The 21,619-nt window shown below is 43.1% G+C and overlaps 1 protein-coding gene across 1 annotated transcript in view; it reads right to left on the bottom strand.

Annotated features, from left to right (window-relative positions):
* Positions 1-17,911: 17,911 nt before the first annotated feature.
* The window catches only part of DNER (delta/notch like EGF repeat containing), a 134,870-nt gene continuing 131,162 nt past the window's right edge, over positions 17,912-21,619 (bottom strand). The window contains exon 13 of the mRNA XM_087739533.1: positions 17,912-18,993. Coding sequence (XP_087595659.1) covers positions 18,882-18,993 — 112 coding nt within the window. The 3' untranslated portion in view covers positions 17,912-18,881. The remainder of the gene's footprint in view (positions 18,994-21,619) is intronic.

Genomic DNA, 21,619 nt, shown 5'->3' with positions numbered 1-21,619 from the left:
CAGCACTTGCAGTCGACAGATTTGTTTCCAAACACTGAGGTGCAAAACCTCATCTCCTGCCGTCCCCAGTCCCGGCTGTACCCACAGCGCGCACCCAGCTCCCCCCAGACCTGCTGGATACACCCGCACGGTGGCTTACCGGAGCTACACCACAGCAGCAGCACCAGTCACAGCTACAGCCACCACACGGGCGTATAAGGAAAATTGTTGTCAATGTTATTAAAATAACATATGAATCGCAACATTCACATCACCCTCAGAATTATCTGACTTGATGTTTCCATCTCCTTAGATGGATCTGCTCCGTGGCACCTGTTGGGAAGGGGAGGTGATTCTGCTGCTGGCCTCAAGTGAGCTGTTGGCTAACAGCACCCTAACCAGGCATGGAATCTCCCTTCACACAGTAAAAGGCAAAAAAACAGACCTGAGCCCTCTTTTGCTATCCAGGAGGTTAAAGGCAAAACGTCCAGAAGTACCTAAATGACTTTGGTGCTCGGGTGACATCTTAAGACGCGGCAGAGCCACATCCTGGCTGCCAGGCACAATGGAGGGAGCAGTGCCAGGAGCACGGCGCAGCCACAGGGCCCGGGCTGCCCTGATCCAGCTCAGAGGGAAGCAGTGGGGGCGGTGGGGTGGGGGCTTTCCCACAGCTCTGCCCCAGCACTCGCAAGGGCACGTGCACGCTCTGCCCCGGGCTTGTGCAGGGACACGCAGGCATTGCTCTTCCCAGTGGAGATCAGAAATGCCACAGAAAAGGGAAAGTCTCTGCAGGCTCCTGAACTGCACCAAAGAACATTTTTCCAGGCACAAAGGCACCCCCAGCCGTCCCTGCTGACCCGAGGCCGCCCAGGCAGCGCCTCACGCTTGGGTGCTGGGATGATTTAGTAAAAAACCAAAGGAGCATGTGTCATACTTGTCCTGAGCACTAACCACCACACCCCGCAGCCTGCAAGCCAGGCTCCCAAATGCTCTGCGGGTGCATGAGCCCGAGGGGCATGTGGGATATCATTTCAGTGTCGGTGCTTTAAATAGCAAAGCAAAGCAATGTTTAAGGGCATCTTCACAAAAAGCCAAGGTTTGGGGTGGCATCAGGTTCACTTGCAAAGAAACACTGTCCCTTGTGAGGCCACACAGCTGCTGTGGCGTCTCGGGGACCAACACCCTGAGACACGTTGCAGGATTCGGGTGAGACTGCATCTGGTCAGAGTGAGACCTCAATGAATGTAAACTTTTAAATTGTTTCTGAGAACACTTCACGGGTACATCCCTTAGCAGTGATGGCCTAATTAAAGCAATTCAAGTCTTGCAGCTTCATTTACTGATGCATCACCCTCTGCTCTCCAGAAAGGGAAGCACTAACCCTGCACCAGCTCCTGACCGAGACACCCACCGGAGCTCTCCCCTTCCCACTCGCTGAGCAAACACTGTGTCCTGTTCACCCTCTTGTTTCTTCTGACTGATGCTTACACTCCTGTGCATTTTCTAAAAGCCTCACTCTTCCTCAAGTGAACTCTGGAGCAGTTTCATTGATCCTTCCCATACGGGTAAATCCTCCCACCACCGCTGCCTGAACCAGCTGGGAGCAGGCACAACCCGGGCTGTCCTCAGCTGGGAGCAGGCACAACCCGGGCTGTCCTCAGCAGCAGTGCACAAAGGAAGTTCAGGATCTGCAATTAGCAGGAGACCAACCCTATGGCTGGAGGCTGCTTCTCTCTTAGTTTACATGACTTTTAGACAAACTAAAACAACTGGGAGGGAAATCTGCATTTACTGCAAAATGGGTGGCAAGCTATTAGAACAAACAAGCAGAAACAGTCGCTTACTCAATTTCCAAAAGGATGTGAAAACAGAGAAAATGAATGCTGTAGGCTTCAGACTGAGGTTGTATGACAGGAAGGTAGGAATATGCTTACGGGTAGAGAGGAGCAACTTGACTGCAGATTTCTGAAATCAAACTGGTTGATTAAAACGCAATCTGTGAGCTGAGACAGCGAGCAGTGCTGTGGGGACAAGACAGCTACGGAGCCACCCTGCTTGGGTTTGTTCAGCCTCCAGGAGTGCTCGAGCATCACATGGGTTACAGCCATGTCAAGAAAGTCAGCCCTGCCTTTGCCCTTTCAGACCTGCCCCACAACACCCCTGCGGGAAGCTTGCTTTTTTGCCGGGGTGGCCAGGGCACCAGCCAGAGCCCAGCTCAGGAAATGATCAGTTAAACTCAGGTGACTTCATGTCACAGTCTCACTGAGATGAGGTCATTTTTACCTAGACTTTCTAATATTTCAATCCAAGCATCATTTTTATTGGTTATCTAAGCTGTTCTGCATTAGGTAAGTTCTGCTCCCAGCCAGTCAGAAATCTTTTGCGTTTGCTTAAATAAATAGCATGAATTCATATTTCCAGGATGTACCGTGTTCCAGAATGTGCCTGTAAGAAGATACAGATATTTTTTTTTATTAATTTTCCTTTTACTGTGCCAAATTGTGGAGTTTCTCTTCTTGTAATAAGTTAATATTAAGACAGTTCTTTCCAAAGACTGCAATACATTACGCAGGTTGGTCCCACTTCTCTCAGGCTCCTTCACTTCCGTGCTCACAGGACAGAAATACTGGAGCCAGGGGAGTTCTCTCGTTTCAAAGGGGAGTATTTGATGCAATAGGACCAATTTCGCTTCTATTCACACAGTAAAGCTGAAGTGTTTCCAGTGACTCCAGGATATTGTCTCTCTTTTAATGGCTCCTAGTTACTTAGTTTTCCTTCCTTTTGCACCATCTCATACCCTAATGTAAGGTGTTTATAGCAACATGGCTCCTTTGCATTTGAAAACAAAAATAAACTCACTTTTTTTTTTGTACTGCAGACATTGCCTTTTTAATTAACTAAAATTGTCTAATTGCTGACCCCAATAAATTATTGGACTTCACAAGCTCCATTTAGCTTTAGGAGCACTATTACTTCTGACTGAAACATCACTAGAAGAGTCATTCAGTTATTTAAATGCTGCTTCCCCAAATATTGTGCAGACTTCGCAAATTGTGATTCCAAGATCCTCTTTTTTGATTACGCAAGTTTACAAAGTGTGCATGAGTCGTTAAAAGCATCTTTTTTTTCCTTAAGAATTCAGTTTACCTTGGTTTTTGCTTTTGCAGGGTAAGTTTGCCTAATTAGCAAATTTAATGTTGTGTAAAGTGCTGTAATTAATAACATATTTCCAAAATCTAAATACGCTCATTACTCTTAAACATGTTGTCAGCTCGCTCCAGGCAAATACAGCATCCTTGCATAGATAAAGGACACCAGATACATTGTATGCATTTTCTGATAGCTTTCTGAAAAAATGTTTTGTGCCTAAGCAACCCAAAATACAGTATCCAAGTAATTCAAACTGTTTTCTTTGACAACTACCATATTTTAACATTCAAGTTAACAATAAATATATTTTAATGTAGAACTTCATGTCTTGCAGATGGCAAAGCTACATAGGATGGCATGATCTCAACTTCATGTCATATAAATACGGCAGAGTAAATACCCAAGTTAGAGATTTCCAGCTCCCGTGGCAGGATGCGTATTCTGGAGACTCAGCACGGGAGAGCTGCGCGGCGGGCATTGCTTGGGGAGGACACAGCCAGGGTGGGCCTCCAGCGTCGCGTCCGGCCATGGGATGCAGGCAAGCAGTAGCTGGGGGCAGCATCAGAGCATTGGTAGTTTGCAAATGCTGGCAACGGAAACCTGCATTTTGAGGGGATTCAATCATGTGCAGGGTTCAGGGGCTACTGAGAAGCAACTGACATTACGGTGACATCTAAATGGCAGATATACACCCTTTGATAGGTACAGCAGCATCTAAAGATCTGGCTCTGCATTCCTTACCTAGCAGCTGCCTAAAGCATGGTTGCTGTTAAAGTAGGAGCAATTCAACAGCAAAGATGTCTCATTCAAACACTGGCAAAATGCAGACCACATATCTCCAAAGGTCCTTGATTTCCTTTCAGTATTGTGTTTTGGTAAATTGAAAGGGAAATTTATTTACATGCTTGCTTACCGTATAATCCCAGCACTGCTGTACCCTTATTTAGGTAGCCATTTTTATTCTGATTATGTAGGTGCATTAGGATTATTGCACAGACACGGGAGTGCAGCTCCACCAAAGGTGGTTCAGCTGAGGCCGCTTCTGCTCACAGTGCATCTGGCTCATTATCCCCTTTGCAAGTATTTTAAAATGGCATCGGGAGATGCTATAAACCTGAAGCAATGCGGTGTTAATGATTTGTGAAATTGAGGCAGCAGTAAGTATCCCAGGGAAGGAGATAATTCAGGTTCTGATACACCATATTCTCACACCCATCCAGGCTGGGCTTGCTGGGTGTAATGAAGTCCTGATTTCCAATTTGTTTGAGAAGCTCTTGCTGGGGTTCCCATAGCAACCAGGTGTCTTTAATGGCCTGTGCTGGTGCCAAAAGAGGTTGCATTTCTGATTACCTCTTCAGCTGTAACTACCCCACTGCCTTCCCTGAGTACTCAGGTAGCTACTTCTCTTCCTCTACCAAAAATAACTTGGAGGATGATTTTGAAGGTGCCTGGACTAAATAAATGCATTCAATTCACAGGTAGCGGCCTATTGGCTGTATTTATGTGATATCCCTTTTTTCTTCTCACCTTTTGGCCTCATCTTTAGAAAGGCAGGTATTTGCTCTCACTTCTCCCTCACATTGGCACTATACCGGTCCTACTCATAGCATCAGTGAAAATAAGCCACCAAAGCCATGGTAGGTCAACAAGTGCAGAAGGGAGGTTGCTGCAAAGGTCTTGCATGGATTTAAAAGGCTGCATCAGTTCTGTGCAGGACAAAATATGTGATAATAAAAGGCCAAGCAAGTTTTACTCTTAGTATTCCAATCATCTCTGCCAGGCAGCACCTCCATTGCAGCCAGCAGGAGCCCCCGGTGAGCGAGAGAAGCAGGGGCGTCAGCCTGCCAGGAAACACAAATTCAATCTTTCGGAGCTGCCAACCCCCCCACATCAGTACTGACCATGCCCCTTTTTTCCTAACCAGCATCAGGAAAGAAAGGATGAATCTGTGGATTTTGGCAGCAGCCGGGCTGCGGGGGGAGGGCTCGGGCTCGGGGGCTGCGTTTTGCACCAGCTCCCTGGGCGAAGGCGGCCTGCTGGCTCTGCGCCTCGGAGGCCTCGCGCCAGCCGGCAGGAAGCACCGGGCCGTGGGGAATTCAGGCCATCCGAATCTGGGCCACGGAGGCAGCAAGAAAAGCGCCTGGAGAAAGCAGGAGGAGGCGGGTGCAGCTGAGAGGCTGCGGGCCGGGCACCAGCCCCTCTGCGGGAGGCACACGGGCGTGGGGACGGGAAAAAGGCAGGGCAGGTGCAGGGAGTAGTTTTGGCAGTCACCAGTCTCCAGCTGCGGTGCTAGGAAAGGCTGAGCTATCCAGGGCTCTGGGGGGGCCAAGTGTGGGATGTGTCCCAAGGGATCCCCTCAGAGGAAGCGGGACTGGGAGGAGGGAGCAGCAAGGATGAGAAGGGGAAAAAACTCGAGGTTCAGAACCTGAGGAAGCCAAAGGACAGAGGGGTTTGGGGGCAGTGATGACATGCAGGAGGCAAAGGAAAGACCAGGGAGACAGGACGGGAGAAGCCCTCACCTCCCCAGGGAGTGTTCCCACCACAGCGACAGTGACACAGCTGTTGGCCAGACACCTCCTTGCAGGGACAATGACATTTCCCAGACAGCCTCTAGCAGCAAATCTTGCATTAACATACCCAAAGAAGCACAAGTCCAGCTCTTAATGCACCAATTAATCTCGTAAGCAGCAGAAAACGACTGGGACAAAATCTTCCAGTTGACAGGTGCCGGATACTTACATCTTCGTTCTCTCCTAGGTCCAGGCGAACTTGAAACAAGACCTATTAAGACCCCTGTCAGCTCTGTGCATGTTTGACTGTACTGTTTTTATTTGTGAATTACTCCTGATGATTATTAAATACTTATTTGTCTGTGATAAAGAGAAATCTATACCTCCACAAACCTGTACAGAGATCACGATCATCCCACATCAGTTTTACACCAAGCTAAATCCATGGCATCTTCATAGCTCCTGTCCATGACTCTTTTCTGAGTTGTACAGATGAGACTCTGTGAACTTAATTTAAATTACCTCTGTTTTTTAACAACATAAGCAAGAGGAGAATCATGTCTGTATAGATAAGCTGTTTTTAAAGAGAACATCGAAGACAATGGAATTATAAAAAGGAATGAAGAATCATAGGTGATAAATAAATATTCGGGCAATTTTATATGCACTGGATATTCCCTCAGAATAAGAAAATTTACCAAGAAAAGAGACTTTTAGCAGTCTACAATCAAAATTTGTGTTTGCAGAGCATCACTATGGCAAGAAAAAGGTTTGGCAATCTGTCAGCTAGATTTCACAATTTCCAACTACTCAAGTTTATCTGTGAAAATAGGAAGTTCACTAAAAGCCACACTTCCCATTTCAGTGACATGTACCCCCTAGTTATTCATAGGCATAAGGAGACTGGTCAACAATGTGCCAATCTGGGAGATGCTTCTCCTTCCCCAACTTGAGCATGGGGATGTAAAGAGCCACTGTTACAACAACCCAAATTCTCCTGGAAACATCTGTGCGTGCAAAGGTTCTTTCACAGCTAAAACCAGATAATTTTCACATTACACTGCTGAGATGTTCATGGCAGAGGGTGTAAGAGGATATGCAACGCTAACAATGTCATTTGTTTAATGCAACCTCACTGATCGCCACAATCAACAACTGGTACTGACAAAACACTAATGTCTGACTACGTCAAAGCACATAAAGGGGCAGAAACCCAAAAGCATTGTAGGACAAGGGACACACGTATTCCCTGCTCTGCAGTGGTTCTAGACTATAAAATGTGTGAGACAGGAAACAGGGCTGAGTTCAAGGAGGAAACCGTGCTCCAATTCGCCCAAGTCCTAATTAAGAAAAGATAGATCGGTGAGTGGACTGCGGAAGGCCTCCTTCTTGGTCCACAACATGGGCACTGCACTGATTATTGGGAAGATTTCTAACACATGTGCTGCTGGGTGGATGTGAACAGTTTTGCCGGCAAATACCTGCAGAGGTTTTAAATATAGATTTACAAATCATCCAGAGAAGCCCAAGAATCACCCTCTTGTGTACAATCATTTAGTGGGACTCAAGTCCCTTCTAAGTTTTTGAGAACCAGAGTGCATGCAGAGCCCTCACTGAAGGTATAAGGCTGATGCCATCAACATTTCACACAAGATTTTACTAAGTTTTGCAACTCAGAGAAGAACTCTGTAAACACGTAAAATGTCTTCAACCCTAGAACAAGCAAAAATACATAACAGAAAATCAACAAACATCAAAAGTCCTTCATTAAGCTCATGCTTAAACTGGAGGAGTACGCAGTACAGCAATGCAGCTGGACTCACAGGCTTTGCTCAGTGCCATCTAGGAACTGGTTTCAAGCTAAAAGCAAGAGATCCATTAAATAGACTGACCCGTGGCCATCAGAGGGGCTGTTGATGGATCCATCACATAAAATGCCAAACCCACGTAGCCAGAGCAGTTTTTGTACAAGTAACATATCTATGTGTAATTATGAGATGGATTATTATGAGGTGGGATTTGCATTTTTCCTTTCAAAAAGCTTATTAATCGTTGTCTTTTTAAAGAAATTTAAGGATTGTGTGCCTCTTTGGTGTGTGACAAAGAAGAATACATCCCCATGCTGAGGGAAGGGATTTGCCAACTATTGCTGCAGAATATTAAAAAGAAAATTACACTCGTAAATCACCCCTGACACTGAAGTTTGAAGAAGAGGGACGTCAATCAGAGACGACACATAAACGAAAGAGAGAGACAATGAATTCTCAGAAATCTCAAGGCTGAGTTGCTTCTGAATGAAGAGCACATTTAACTGTTAATTTGAAGTCTGATATTATTTCTCTGCCCGCAATTTCTGCCCTTCTTGAGAGTTATTGCCAGATGGAAAGAGAGAATATGACTATATTGCTTATGCAAAATCAGGGCTTCTTGAAAAACAATTGAAAAAAACATGAGTAGTGCCAGCCCTACTGCCAGGGTAGGGTAGCAATTTTGTTGGAAGATTTTGGTTTTCTCTGCAGACAGGAGTCACCTAAAGTGGAGCAAAATTAGATAGTATTAACTAATTTGTACAGAAATTCCATAGTGTATTGCATGAAACTTTAAAATGTCATCAAAACATCACCATATTTACCATTCAATAATCTATTCCAAATTAAATCTTTCAAAATTCAGCAACACATATCACTAAGTAAATCACAGCTGTGAGGCATTTTGATTTAAACCTAACATGTCTGTCAATACTGCTAGCTTACTACCCTATTTTAAATCTCGCATGTATTAAAATATAATAACTCTTCAAAGCTATCAGGAATTAAGGCATCTCCATGGACTGTAAAATATTCTCTCTGTGGAAATGAAATGGGTGAAAGACGGAGGAAAACTGATAAACTCCACACCTAATTCACTGCTCTCAAAATCTCCTCCAGGCTTTGTCCTTATCACACGCAGTACAACACAGGGCATGGGGAAAGAGGGGAAGCAGCATGCTGAGTACTGGAGATAAAAATAACTGGTGATCATCTTTTATATGTAGAACAATCTCAATTTCAAATTCACGGCAAGATGAAAGTGGAATGGCATAATAGGCACGTGCAAAAGCAGATCCTTTCTTATTTACATGATGGTTTTGCCAGTTTTATTTTGACAGACTATTCTAGCAAATGCCATACGAAGAGAAAACAACTGAAATATATGTTCAAATTAAATTAATAGGAGGTACTGGTGTCATGTACAGAGCACAAATAAGATGTTATGGACAGCACATCTTAGGTACAGAATCCTTGAAAGAAATTATTCTGCATCATGACAGTTATTGCCTGGTTGCCTTCTTCACATGATAGATGCAATATAGTGAGTCAAACAACCACAGGCTGCTCTGTAGAATAAATATCAATGCCACTCAATGAGATCTACAAACACAAAGTTTTCAGCAAGTTAACACCGATTTCAGCTCTCTGTAACCTACCCATGTGTTGCATTGTCCTCTTGGAGAAAGAATCAGAACTGGAACCTGTTGTACGTGCTCTCTCTGTCTCAATACAGTATAGGAAATAAGCTGGCTTCTAGGAGCCTGAAGAAACTGTACACTTGAGCCATTATTTTTCCAAAAAAGAAGCTAAAGCCAACCTTCTGGAAGGCAGCTGGGGTAAACGAAGCTTTATCATGCATGAAATTGCCCTCATGGCCCTCATACTCATTACCAAAGAGTTTTCTTGAAGCTTATAGTGGTCAGATGCGCAGATGAAAGGGAGTGAGAACTGAGGTTCTATGTCTTGGTTTCATAGGCTTGAGGGCATGAGACGTAATTCCCAGAAAGATATTGCTAGTAAATACACTATTATATTTCAATTCTTTTGATACAAGAATGTATGCTAAGACATCAGATGGGACAGCTATTTTTAAGCAGCCTTCCTGATGGTATTTTCACAAATTGCTGGTTGCCCAAAGGCAGATACACTAGGCAAAGAGTATACAAGGGTTGGCAGTGAAGGGCAGTCATAAACATTGTTTCCACATTCAACAAGGCATTGATCATATTTTTCAACCTGGCTGAGATTTTATTTGTTAGATTTAATATAGATTCATAAATTTCACATGTACTAAAACACACTGTAAGTCACTAGCTAAATGGGAAGTTTGGGGAAACTTTTTTTTTAGAATCATGGACATATGGAAGTCTTTCATGAAAAGGTCTCAGAACATTTCAGAGACATTTATTAGCTCTCCTAGTGCAAAGGAGGCAAATGTAATTACATGCAATTATTTGAATTTATAATAAATCGCTATCCTGTGAATTTAAGGGCTGTGCTGATACTAGGAGATTCATAGTGAGAACCCACGAATCTCTTGTGGTCTTCTCCAGCTATGGCTGTAGGGCAGAGCTTGCAATGCCACTGCTGCATTTGCAAAGGCTTTTATTCAAACCTTGGAAGTGTCCCAAGCCACCAGCCTGAGGACTGAGGCTACACTTCTTTTCTTATGGATACATTCATAGGTCAAATCCATGTGGTCTGACTGTGATCAGAAGCTTCTTGTGCTGATATTTTGACATGAACATGTCCTGTCTTTGTTATTATTAGAAGTTGTAGATACTTTCCTCCCAGGAAGAGTTCCAAGCAATCTTGGCTTTATATTTGTATGTCAAACACGCCCAAAGGGGCAAAAATGCAACTATGCCAAAATGCTGAGACTTTGAAACAAGGAAGCAACAGGAAGCCATGGGTTGAGGACAAACAAGGGCATTTGCATAGGCTACAGACCACCACCTCTATTAATGCATCATTTAGGCGCTACACTACTCTACAGTCCTGGTTGAGCAATGTCATGCTGAGATATTGCTGTCATGATGCAATACCAGATGCAGTCTTTCATCAACCAAAGCATTTATGGGAAGGGAGGAAGAAGAGATTTAACTGATGAAAGAATTACGGAGATAGATGAGTCAAGAGTGTCAAAAGTTCATCCTGTTCTGGTTTGCCAAAAAGATTCACAGCCAAGAACTCTTCATTGACCAATTTTCATGTGTTTCTCTTGCTTGTCTTCATCTATGGTGCCAACAGTTAAATTTCTCCATAAGATGCTAATGTCCTAGAGTGGCAAGGCAGAAGATACAGCCCAAGCAAAGCGAGATAGCAAAGGATGGTGAGATACATTCCAGCAATGATCACCATTACAATTGGGGGTGAGAACTAAGTATTCTGTGGACAAACTAATCGTATTTGCAGCTGCTACATGCCAAAATCATCTAATTGCATTAGGCTATTTTCTCTTTCCACAGCAGCTACACATATTTTTGTTAACTTGTGCAACTTGTGTCTGGCTTATAGGCTCAGATTCCAGACAGATTTACTTCAGATTAGTTCAAATCCAAGTAAACCAATAAAAACTGTGATGAAGATCAGAACAGTTGCACTCTGATTTCTTCGAGCGGTGGTGGACTGACATCCATGTACGATCACATGCCTACACACATGCACTTGCTCATATGGAAACATGGAGTCCAAAGTTTAAGATACTGCAAATTCAGATTATTGTCCATGTGTGTACTACTCCCAGGAGGTGGAAGAGAAGTCACAGCTGGCTTCATAAGAGATCTCTGTTCTGTTGCAAGGAGCTGCCTCTGAAGGGAAGTAGACCAGTCCACAGGAAAAGAAACAAATCAAAAATCTAAATGGAAGGGCATCTCCTTGAGGAAATATCATTGCTTCTCCTAAACATGATCTCTCCTGGTCTGTGGGACTCCAGCAAAAAGTCCCGGGTCAGTGAGCTAGAGAAGATTGTTTCCCTTAGACTCTTCCTGGTCTGTTATTGAAAAACGCACAGCAGACTAGCCTATTTTCCTAAATGATTAACTTTGCTGCCTTTTCTGCTCAGCACATCAGATAAAGAAGTTTATTCAGTTAGCTTATTTATTTACATTCCTTTGCCAAAGATCTCACCAAACAAAGCCTATTTGATGATTTATTCTTTGCTAAAGGGGAAGCTTATTTACAATAACCATCTTATCATAAACTTATTGAAAGGAAGATTTGGAACTGGAATTCATAATAACAGAGAAATCTGGCTTTTCCAGAGAGGTCATTTTTGTTATCCATTTTGCACTGTAGAAAAAAAATGAAGCCAGCTGAGCCCAGATGAGGTTGTATGGGGCATAACCACTTTGAAGTTTTGTTTGTTTCCACTGGTTGACCACTTCCCATCAGAAAGAATCACTTTCACCTAATTGGAGCTCTTCCAAAATATGAGGGGGAAAAAGGATATAATAGATTCAGATGCTGAGTCCTGCAGAGGGTGCTCTGCAGCACAGAAGTTGCACAAGAGGGATCACCTCTAGTGCAAGCAGAGAGGAAAGAGTCAAGAAGTACAAAGACAACTGCTGAGTGAGGCCTCTCCAGTGACCAGCACATCAGACTGTGAAGGAGCTGGTGAGAGCTGAGACCACATTGCACTCTGCCCATCTTTGTTACGATCTCCAGCTAGTTCAGGTAGCAGCACTATTATGATTGCTCTGATGTCAGACTCAGGCCGGTCCCACCTCTCTGATGAGACATTTAAGACAGACATAAAGGTGGTTCAGAGTCAAATTTGCCCTATGCTATTGCTCCTGACCCCACAGAACTACAGTGTTTTGGTGGATACTCAAAGTCTCAGGGAATGGAGAATGTCGTGGTTTAACCCCAGCCAGCAATTAAGCACCACAGAGGTGCTCACTCCCTCCCCCCGCAGCTGGATGGGGGAGAGAATCAGAAGACTAAAAGTGAGAAAACTGGTGGGTTGAGATAAAGACAGTTTAATAGGTAAAGCAAAAGCTGAGCATGCAAGAAAGCAAAACATGGAATTCATTCACTGCTTCTCATCAGCAGGCAGGTGTTCAGCCATCTCCAGGAAAGCAGGGCTCTATCACGCATAACGGTTACCTGGGAAGACAAACGCCATCACTCCAAATGTCCCCCTCTTCCTTCTTCTTCCCCCAGCTTTATGTGCTGAGCACGACGCCATATGGTACGGAACAGCCCTTTGGTCAGTTGGGGTCAGCTGTCCCAGCCGTGTCCCCTCCCAGCTTCTTGTGCACCCCCAGCCTCCTCGCTGGTGGGGTGGGGTGAGAAGCAGAAAAGGTCTTGACTCTGTGTAAGCCCTGCTCAGCAGTAATGAAAAAATCCCTGTGTTATCAACACTATTTCCAGCACAAATCCAAAACATAGCCCCATACTAGCTACTGTGAAGAAAATTAACTCTACCCCAGCCAAAACCAGCACAGAGAACAAACTTGAAAAGAGAAGATAAAGCAGATCAGTTCCACCTCTCTCATTTGGCACTGGCTAAGTGCTTTGCCCTTCTGTCACTGCTCACCTGTTTGTGCAGAGCATTTCACAGGGATAATAGACTCCAAGAGATAAAACATATTTTAAACAATCAAACAAACAAACAATCCCTCAGACTCACTTTTTTGTTACAAGATAAAAGTTTCCTGAAAACCATAACCCAGTGCATTTGTCTCAGTAGCGAACAGGTTTGATGAGAGGGTTTGGGCACACACTAGACTGCCCTGATGCTCCCATTCTTATGTTAGTAACATGTCTAAACTCATTAGCTCTTAATAATACAGTCATCATTTTAACTATTCATAGCAGGGAATGGCCTCAGAGACTAAACCCTTCCCTGAATTGAACTGGTTTTCATCTGCCTTCCATGTTCGAGCAGGAAGAAGCAGCCCATGGGAGGCCGGTACTTCTGCACCCCCTCTGAGGTCAGGAACATGAGAGCAGAGTAACATACAAATAGCAGTTCCAGCCCAGCCAGTACTGAGCAGCACGTGAATGCATGGAAACATGGTGGTAGGGAAAGAAAAAGAGATCGGTCATGCAGCAAACAGCTCGCACTGAAACCGGGCTGGAGGCACCCAAAGGGAGGACGGGCTGGATTTGCTCAGCTGTAAGGATGGGGCACAGCTCTGTCTGATGCAGTGTGCCGGTCTGCTCTGCAAAAGCTGAGCAGTTGTGGGCAAAATGAGCAGGGAATCTCAGAGAAATTTTGGACACAGAAGGATTTAGCCACATGAAGGGGCAAAGGAGCTCCCTGTAGGCATAACTCTGGCAACACAAGTGAGGAGGGGCTGTTTAATTCCTCTCAGCCATCCACACAGAGAATGATATTCAGAGGTGTTGAATTTATTCCTCATCAGGTGTCTATTACTATCAAAAGAGAAACTACACATCTTCAGGAATGTCATATCTGCTCAGGCATTTGTCAACAAAGGCCTGCTGGAGAAAAGCCAAGCCATTTTCAGAAATGAAGCTGAGATAGGATGAAAACATCAGTGCTGTGACTGAAATTTCACTGCATGAGACTTCACTGAAGCAAGCAACGTTTACTGTAGCGCTATACATCTATGGTCAGATTTTTTATATTTTTAGACGCAAAGAGACACCAAACCAGCTTCCCCCAAAACACCACAAATACCATCTTCAAACTCCCATTGTTTTCAAAGGGATTAACCACATAGAGACTTTTGCCATTTGAAGATGCACTTTACTGAGCTGAAACGTCTTCTCAGTTCTCATTTCCCTCACGCCAGCGCAGCAGCTGGCTACGTTTGCGGTGGAGGGAGTAACAGCAAACTCAGACTGTTGGTTTTGGTGCAGGATGTTACCCGGCCTGGACTGACAACACACCGGGTTCTTATGCATGGCAGGGGGTGCCTCAGGTCTCTTTGCAACTACTCATAGACCAGCTGTGCCTCTGCCCACATCCCTGGCCGTTGGGCTCCCTCCAAGCCCATCACTTGATTAACCAGCTAACAAAAACAGGGCAAGCTGAGAACACACAGAGCTCCCACAGGCTTGCACCGCCCGCTTGCCCGGGGCTCAGCCGGCCCAGGACTGGGTCTGCAGGCCTTTCGTCCTCCATCTGCCTCACCGGAGTAGCGGGAGGGGCAGAGCCCAGGGCTGACGGCCACCACGCGACACACGGGATGGCGGTGCCATCTCCCGCTCCCGGTGCGGGCTCCCGGCAGCGCCGCTGCTGCCGCTGCCCGGCCCGGGCTGTCACTGCACACCTGGCACGGCGACTCATCAGCGGGGGTTAAAACGGATCTCCCAAGTGGATGGATGGCTCTGCGCTTGGCAGCCTTCTCCGGCGGCAGAAAGGCCAGGGGCCCTCACCCAAGGGGCAGCGCACCGCACCACAGCATGCCGCGATGAGTCCCCAGCCTTCCTCGCTGGCGGAAAACCCTGCCTTCCTTCACAAGCTGCCTGCACCCCTCAACAGCATCGTTTTTCACTGTGTATTTGGAAGAAGATGGAGCGTGTTAGAGTTAAGGAGGATCAAGAGCCAACTTCTTCCCAAGGAAAAGGTCTGCTACTGAAAACTGGTCCATGTGGGAGACCAAGGCTTCTCAAGCCAGGGGTTCGGCTCTGTGTCACCTCTGGAGTCCACACAGGCAGCATGCCAATTCCCAAAGCACCTCCTAGAAACAAGATGCAAATGGAGGCTGGAGCTGTGGCAATGGTCTAATTTTTCTCAGCTGAAGTTAGGGTTACATCTGTAGGTTTTAATGGGGACAATTTGTATGCTTTTAGTCAACATGTGTTTTCTGGTTGTTGTGCTCAACTGTTCCCTTGGGCCTTGTATTTATATCATACTGCAGTTAGCCCAGCCACAGGGACAGGGTCACTGTCTTCATCGTTTTGGACTGGCTCCATCCAGAATCCATGTAAATCATGGCATTTTCCTGTCAGCACATGTATCCACTCAGAGCTGTAACTGCAAGTTTCACACCACACCAAGAAGCATGCAGGAATAGATGTCCATGCTGCTAGGGGAAGAACACTCAGGGATGTTCTATTTGCAGAGGGAAGAGCAAGAAAAAAAGAGCCAAACCTGGGGAGCACACAAGTACTGGAGGTTAATGACAAGCCCAGAGACTTGTCCCCATCCGCAGGAGGAGCTGGAGGCTGTTAGCCCATTGCCAGGGGGAAGAGCACATACAATCACCCCTTTCTGCATGTGGGTGATTTACAGCAAAAAAAGCATGTGTATTACATTAACAGCAGGTGGTATTTGCTATACATCTATATTTGCTCCCTATACACAACAAACCTCCTCTGATTTGGGAAAAGGATATGGAATAACCAGTGTCCTTTGTCTGCATTCATGTATATCCTCAGAAAGACATGATCTGGCATATAAAGACAGTAGCCAACTTGTTCTAGCAGCTTCAAAGCTTGGATAAAAAACTCAGGATGGGTTTGTTCCCTCCAGGTCTGAGGGCTGCTCCATCTGGCAGGCAGTACAGTGCCTCACAAATATCTCAGAAGTGCATGGATTCAGGCATAGTGCATGCATAACATGCCATCAGAGTTCAATAAAATAAATTGGAAGGAGAAAAAGTAATTTTCAAAGCACAATTCACAGGAAGCACAGGATGATTTACAGAAGCTAGAGGCTGCAAGCTGACAGGAAAATAGCTCCTCACAAATTACTTATCTTTTCAGGTCAGTCACTTGAGAGAAATATAGGATGGTCAAGAATCACTACCAAGGTGTGATTTGTATGCAGAAGGTCTGCTGCTCATTGCAATATCTCTCTTGTAAAATATGAACTATGAATATGTATGTTCCCTAGAACAACCAAGTTGCTTGTTTCCCCACTTTGTATAGATTTGCAGTTCTTCAGAGATAAAACAATATTTTATGACCGAAAAGGCAGAAAACTCTGAAGAATGAGTATTTCCTTTCTATGTGATTAACAAATCAATAACAACAACAATGTATTTGCCCCTGTTCCACACAAGTTACAAAAAACGGCATAGGGTATAGCTTGTTCTTGACCCTTCTTTCTAAGGGGTTCTTAAAACATTCCTAGAAGTCACCATAAACAAAAGTTTCCATACCTGGAATAAAGCAGCAGCAGCAAACTGTACCCGTGATAAAAGCTAGTCTGACAGCCACCAGGCGCAAATGCACAACCTTTGCCATGGAAAACTGTGCCTGAAGAATTAAAGGGAGGCTTGAATCTAGTTTCTTTAGGTCTCTTACTAGTAATTATTGTCTTGGGGCAACCCCACTGAAAGCCCATGGTAGCACATACAGGATGTCAGGAAAGGTATTCTGGATTTCCGAGATGCATTTGGCATTTCCATAATTCAAACGCAGCATGGTGTTACTAACCTGCATATTCACCATCGAGCCATTCCAAACAGTAAGAGAATCCTTTGAGCAGTGCTTCCCTTTAACAGTTAACAGTTCTACTAAAATATGTTTTCATTTGCTTTCCTTTACAACATTTCAAATTTGGCCCATATCTGCTGCATTTACTCTCTTCTTTTTTTTTTGGTGGTGAACTAGAATGTAATCTCACAATAAAAATTACATTTTAGCAGCTCTTAACAGCTTGATTTGCAATAATTTGTCTACCTCTTGTCAGTACTAATTGTGCAAGATGTGGAAAATAATTCAATTGCTATGACTGTAACCAGAAGCCGTAATAATAATGAAATTCAAAATTAAAAGTAACATACCAGATGCACTCTGCCCACCTAAACAAGACAGTAAGTGGCAGCTTTCTTATCTTTACAGTTCTTAATTACATTTGTATTTAGTGGCTGATCTGAGGCCTGGAGGTGTCAGCAGTTGCGAGGAAAGGGAAGAACTGCTCGAGACAACGGCTGTCCTCACACAGAGATGATCGAAGTTCCTGGTGACATCTTTTTTCTGTCTGAAAATGTTATTTATGTGAAATATGAAGATTTTGGATGCATCCCAAGATTTCCCAACATTAAGAGGTCAAGCAGAGCTTAGCCCTTCAGTGCTTACCAGCCTGTAATATAACTGCACTGACTGGATGTAGCACAGCACTGTGCAGCAGGATCTATAGGTAGCGACAGCAATTTGCCACTATACCATGCAGTCTTGGCTTCCCCAGTAGCAGGCCTCTTTGAAACACAAGGTCGGATCCAGCCTACTCACATAAACAGGTTGCTCTGTGACAACAACGTACTCTCTTAGAGCCCCGATTGGCAGTCAGATCCACTCAGGAACAGGTTGTAGTGCATATGGCTTGGACTGCAGGACTGCATCTTTACTCCAGTGCTGTATTGGTCTCACTTTTGAGAGATTACCTTGATAATAAAGCTCATTTTTTTCCTTTTCAAATTAACAGCTGGAATATCTTCTTTTGGCATTATTTATAGCACATTATATGCTCATGTCCTTTCAAATTTATAGACAACACTGCACTTTCAAATGAAGAGAAACAAAGAAACAGCTGCAATCTTCACTTGATAACATTTATTCAATATTTTCTGAAATAAGCAAGAATTTTAAGAAGCCCATAAGCAATCAAATACAGCCACAAAAACCCCATACTGATCCTAAATAAGAAGCACTATGAGAAATACACAATATTTCATGAAACGATACTGTACATCAACAACCTTTAGGAAACAAACAACTCAAACCATATGCTTAGTTTACTCACAATATAAAAAACTTTAACCTTTAAAGAAAAATATAGATTCAGTCCAATTGTAGGATCCAATCCCGCACCCACTGAAGTCAATGGAAGGTCTCTCATTGATTTCAATGTTTAAAGGATCATGCCCTTACTTTGCCTCAAGAGGCACTTTAATTATTATACAAGGCCTAGCCTGAATACTATTACAAAAATGTCAAACATCAACTCAAGAGTATGTTTCAGCAACTTTCAGGAAATAATGGAGAAATAGGTTATCTATCCATGCATGGAATAAGGCAAAAGCTAATTCATTCAGATTAGGAATAATAATTTTTACTAGTTTCTTTTTCACAACACAAACATTTTAGACTTTTTCAATTAATGGATATATCATATTATGCTTCACATTTTTCCTACCTCTACTGAGAAAGCTGGCACTGACATGTCATAAAGAACTCCTCATTAATTATTATTTTCTGTTCTGTAACAACCACAAGAAACTCATCTGGGTTTAGTAATAGTGTCTACCAAGAAAAAAGCACACACTATCATAAGCTTATAGTTTATAGAGCTCAAGGTACATTAAAATGTAATTCATGAAGTTCACAAATTCTGTTTTAAAATATTTTTCCAAACTAAAAGCTGCAGAAAATTGGTTCTTAAATATTCTACAGAAAATTCTGAAGCATCTAATGGTTTAAATTACTTATTATGCTTTCTTCTTAAAAATATTTAAATTAGGTTAGTAGCCCATCCTTTTGAAAAATAATCCAAAAAAGATACACTAGATTACAAATCTTTTGTCTTGATCAGTGTAACCAAAGGTTTGTCATCTGGGCTGTAATCTTCATAAGCAATGGGGGTTGCATCATACATTGCAGGTCGGGATTTCTTGCCAAACCTGGAAACAAAAGAAAGCTTTTGGTGACAAACAGAAGTATGAATACGTTAAAGGCAACAACCCACTGAGTTATGGTATGCAGTCAGAAACAAACCCAGAGAGCCTAGATAAATTCTAAATTGTATTGCAACATGCCAGAAGTACAGAAGTTTACGTATCTGAACTGTGACTTTTGAAATATATGTATCAAACAAAAAAAATTAAAAATCTTGCAAACAAGAAACAGATTTCATATCAAAGGCTACAGGAATTCTGCTGCACAATTCAGTAGTATCAGAATATGGGAAGACTGTGGAAGGCAAGAGTGAAACTAATACAGTTTCAGTGAGGCCAGAATTTTAATTTAGAGCCTGCTCTAACAACCAATATTAAGGTCAGGTCATATATATTTACAAAAAGCAAATAATAGACAACTATGTGACATTTGCATTTGGAAATGCAATAGTTATGCACTGAATTGAGTTATAAGCTATAGACAAAGCATTTAAAAAATGAACCTGACATCCACTTGTGAAGCACATTTAAATTATCAACATGCTGCACACTATTTGCAACACTGGCAAAATTAATGGCAGTTAGGATATTGCAACGCCACATAAACATACTAAGCTAGCAAAGGTTCACAAGCAACAGAATCACATGAGCAGCGTGCCCCTCCTGGGCAGCCATCACTGCTAGGAACCAGGCTGTATCTGCCTGTGCAGAGAACTGCTGCGGGCGTGTCATCGTGGCCCCAGTGCTGGCATAGCCACAACTCCTTTAGGTACCTTTGCACTGCATAGACAGTCTATCACCCTTCTGGTCATTTCTTAAGATACAAAAGTAGTGCTAAAAATGCAACTTGAAAGTGGAAAAAATGACTAAAGTGTTCTGACTACAATTACAAGGACTTTAAGTAACAAAAAGGATCACAGGAAAATGAGGCAAAAAAGGGTCAAGTCCGCTTTCCTTCTGGACCTGATGCAGAGAAAATATTAACACAGAAACAGAAAGACTTATTTATGTAGTGATCCACACTAAGGATTCTTTTTATCCCCTTCTTATGTACCATATTAAGTCTATATTAATTTAAGTTGTGCGCACTGGAAGGTGAGATTCAGAAAATTCAGAGTTTGAGGATAATATTTAGACCAAACCAAAATTAACTTGATTTTCATCCAAGATTTTTATGCAGCTTCCTGACTGTTGCAATTTAATTCTTGGCTGTTTTCAGTGATCTAGAATTGTTGACAAAATTAAAATGGCTGGAAGCATTATGATCTATATAGTGGAAATTTCATTTTTCAAAAAGTACTTCAGCTGTCAATAAGGCCACACTAGACACATTTCCATGCATGAATGTCTGCTTTCTTCTGCAGTTTACTTTAATAAATACAGACAGGCCACATTCGCTTATCAGCATCATGATGGATAAACCTGATTTTCTGTAAATGAGATAAAATTCCAAGAATTGAATGAAGGAATCAAGTTATAGCATCTTACTAAATCAGAGGCAACAATGAATTCTGAATCACCCTTTTTCTTTATCACTCTCAAGGGTTTAAAGGAAATAGAGCTTTGCATAGATACAAAATGATGAACATTCTCCAGTGATTTAAGTTAAATTTTGCCCTTTCTGACAGGTAGAGAACACATGGCTTGTTGCACACAGAGAAGCAGTACAAAATCTGTTCTCTTGTGTAGGTCAGGGTTGACATGTGCCCCTAATTAGAAAATGCTGAGAAAAGACCACAGTACATGTGCTAGTTGTTTGCGGCCTGGCTGAGCCATCTAGCTAGTAGACCACATTGCTTCGATCAGGCGGTTCAGAAGCCAGTCCCTGCTCGTAACAGTAAACAGAGTTAACACAAACCTCAGAGGTCTCAAAACAGAACTGTTAAATGGAAAGTCTTAGTTCAATGGGCATGTATCTGGTAGGATTGCACAAGGATGCTATTTTGTCTTTTAATTGATGACATAAAAGAAAACATAAACCAATTACCAATAAATCTGAAAGAGAAAACAATTCGAGGGGTAATAAATAGTGAAAAGATGCAGGTCCCTGCTACAGAGTGTACTGGATCAATTAATAGGCTGCTTACAATGAAAGCACGTACAAAAAAATGAATAAAGATTTCTTCCAGTGCAACTAAATACAACATTATTCATCTAACAAAGAGTATACGCCATGTGGGGAAATCTCAATCCTGGGAAGCACTGAGTCTGGAAAAAGACTGGGGGGACATGATGGATAATCAGTTTAACACTAGCTTTAATGCCATACTGTGTCTGATGAACAATTATGTTCTTAGATGGGTAAACAGAGTGTATCAATAGGACTAGGGAAGTTCTATGGCCTCTGTATTTAGCATTGACGTGTCCATTCATGACTGATGATAGTGTTCCAATGTGTATATCAGAGATACTTACCAGTGGCATAGGGATCACCATAAAGTCAAGTAAATGACATGAGAATTAGAAAATATATTTTGCAATGAAACATTGAATAAGAGTGACCTGTGTAACTTGACAAAGAGAGACCGAGGGTTCTGTGACAATTTTGGGGACAGTATATATTCAATGTAGGAATTCCTCTTGGCACAGGCAGCTCCACGCGTGCGTGTGTGTATATGCGTGTGTGTGTGTC

The sequence above is a fragment of the Nipponia nippon genome, unplaced genomic scaffold, assembly GCF_047370975.1.
Source record: "Nipponia nippon isolate SJK-2023a ecotype South Korea unplaced genomic scaffold, ASM4737097v1 scaffold_7, whole genome shotgun sequence".
Taxonomy (NCBI): Eukaryota; Metazoa; Chordata; class Aves; order Pelecaniformes; family Threskiornithidae; genus Nipponia; species Nipponia nippon.
Note: the sequence above shows the minus strand (reverse complement) of the source record. Positions and strands in the feature narration are given on the sequence as shown.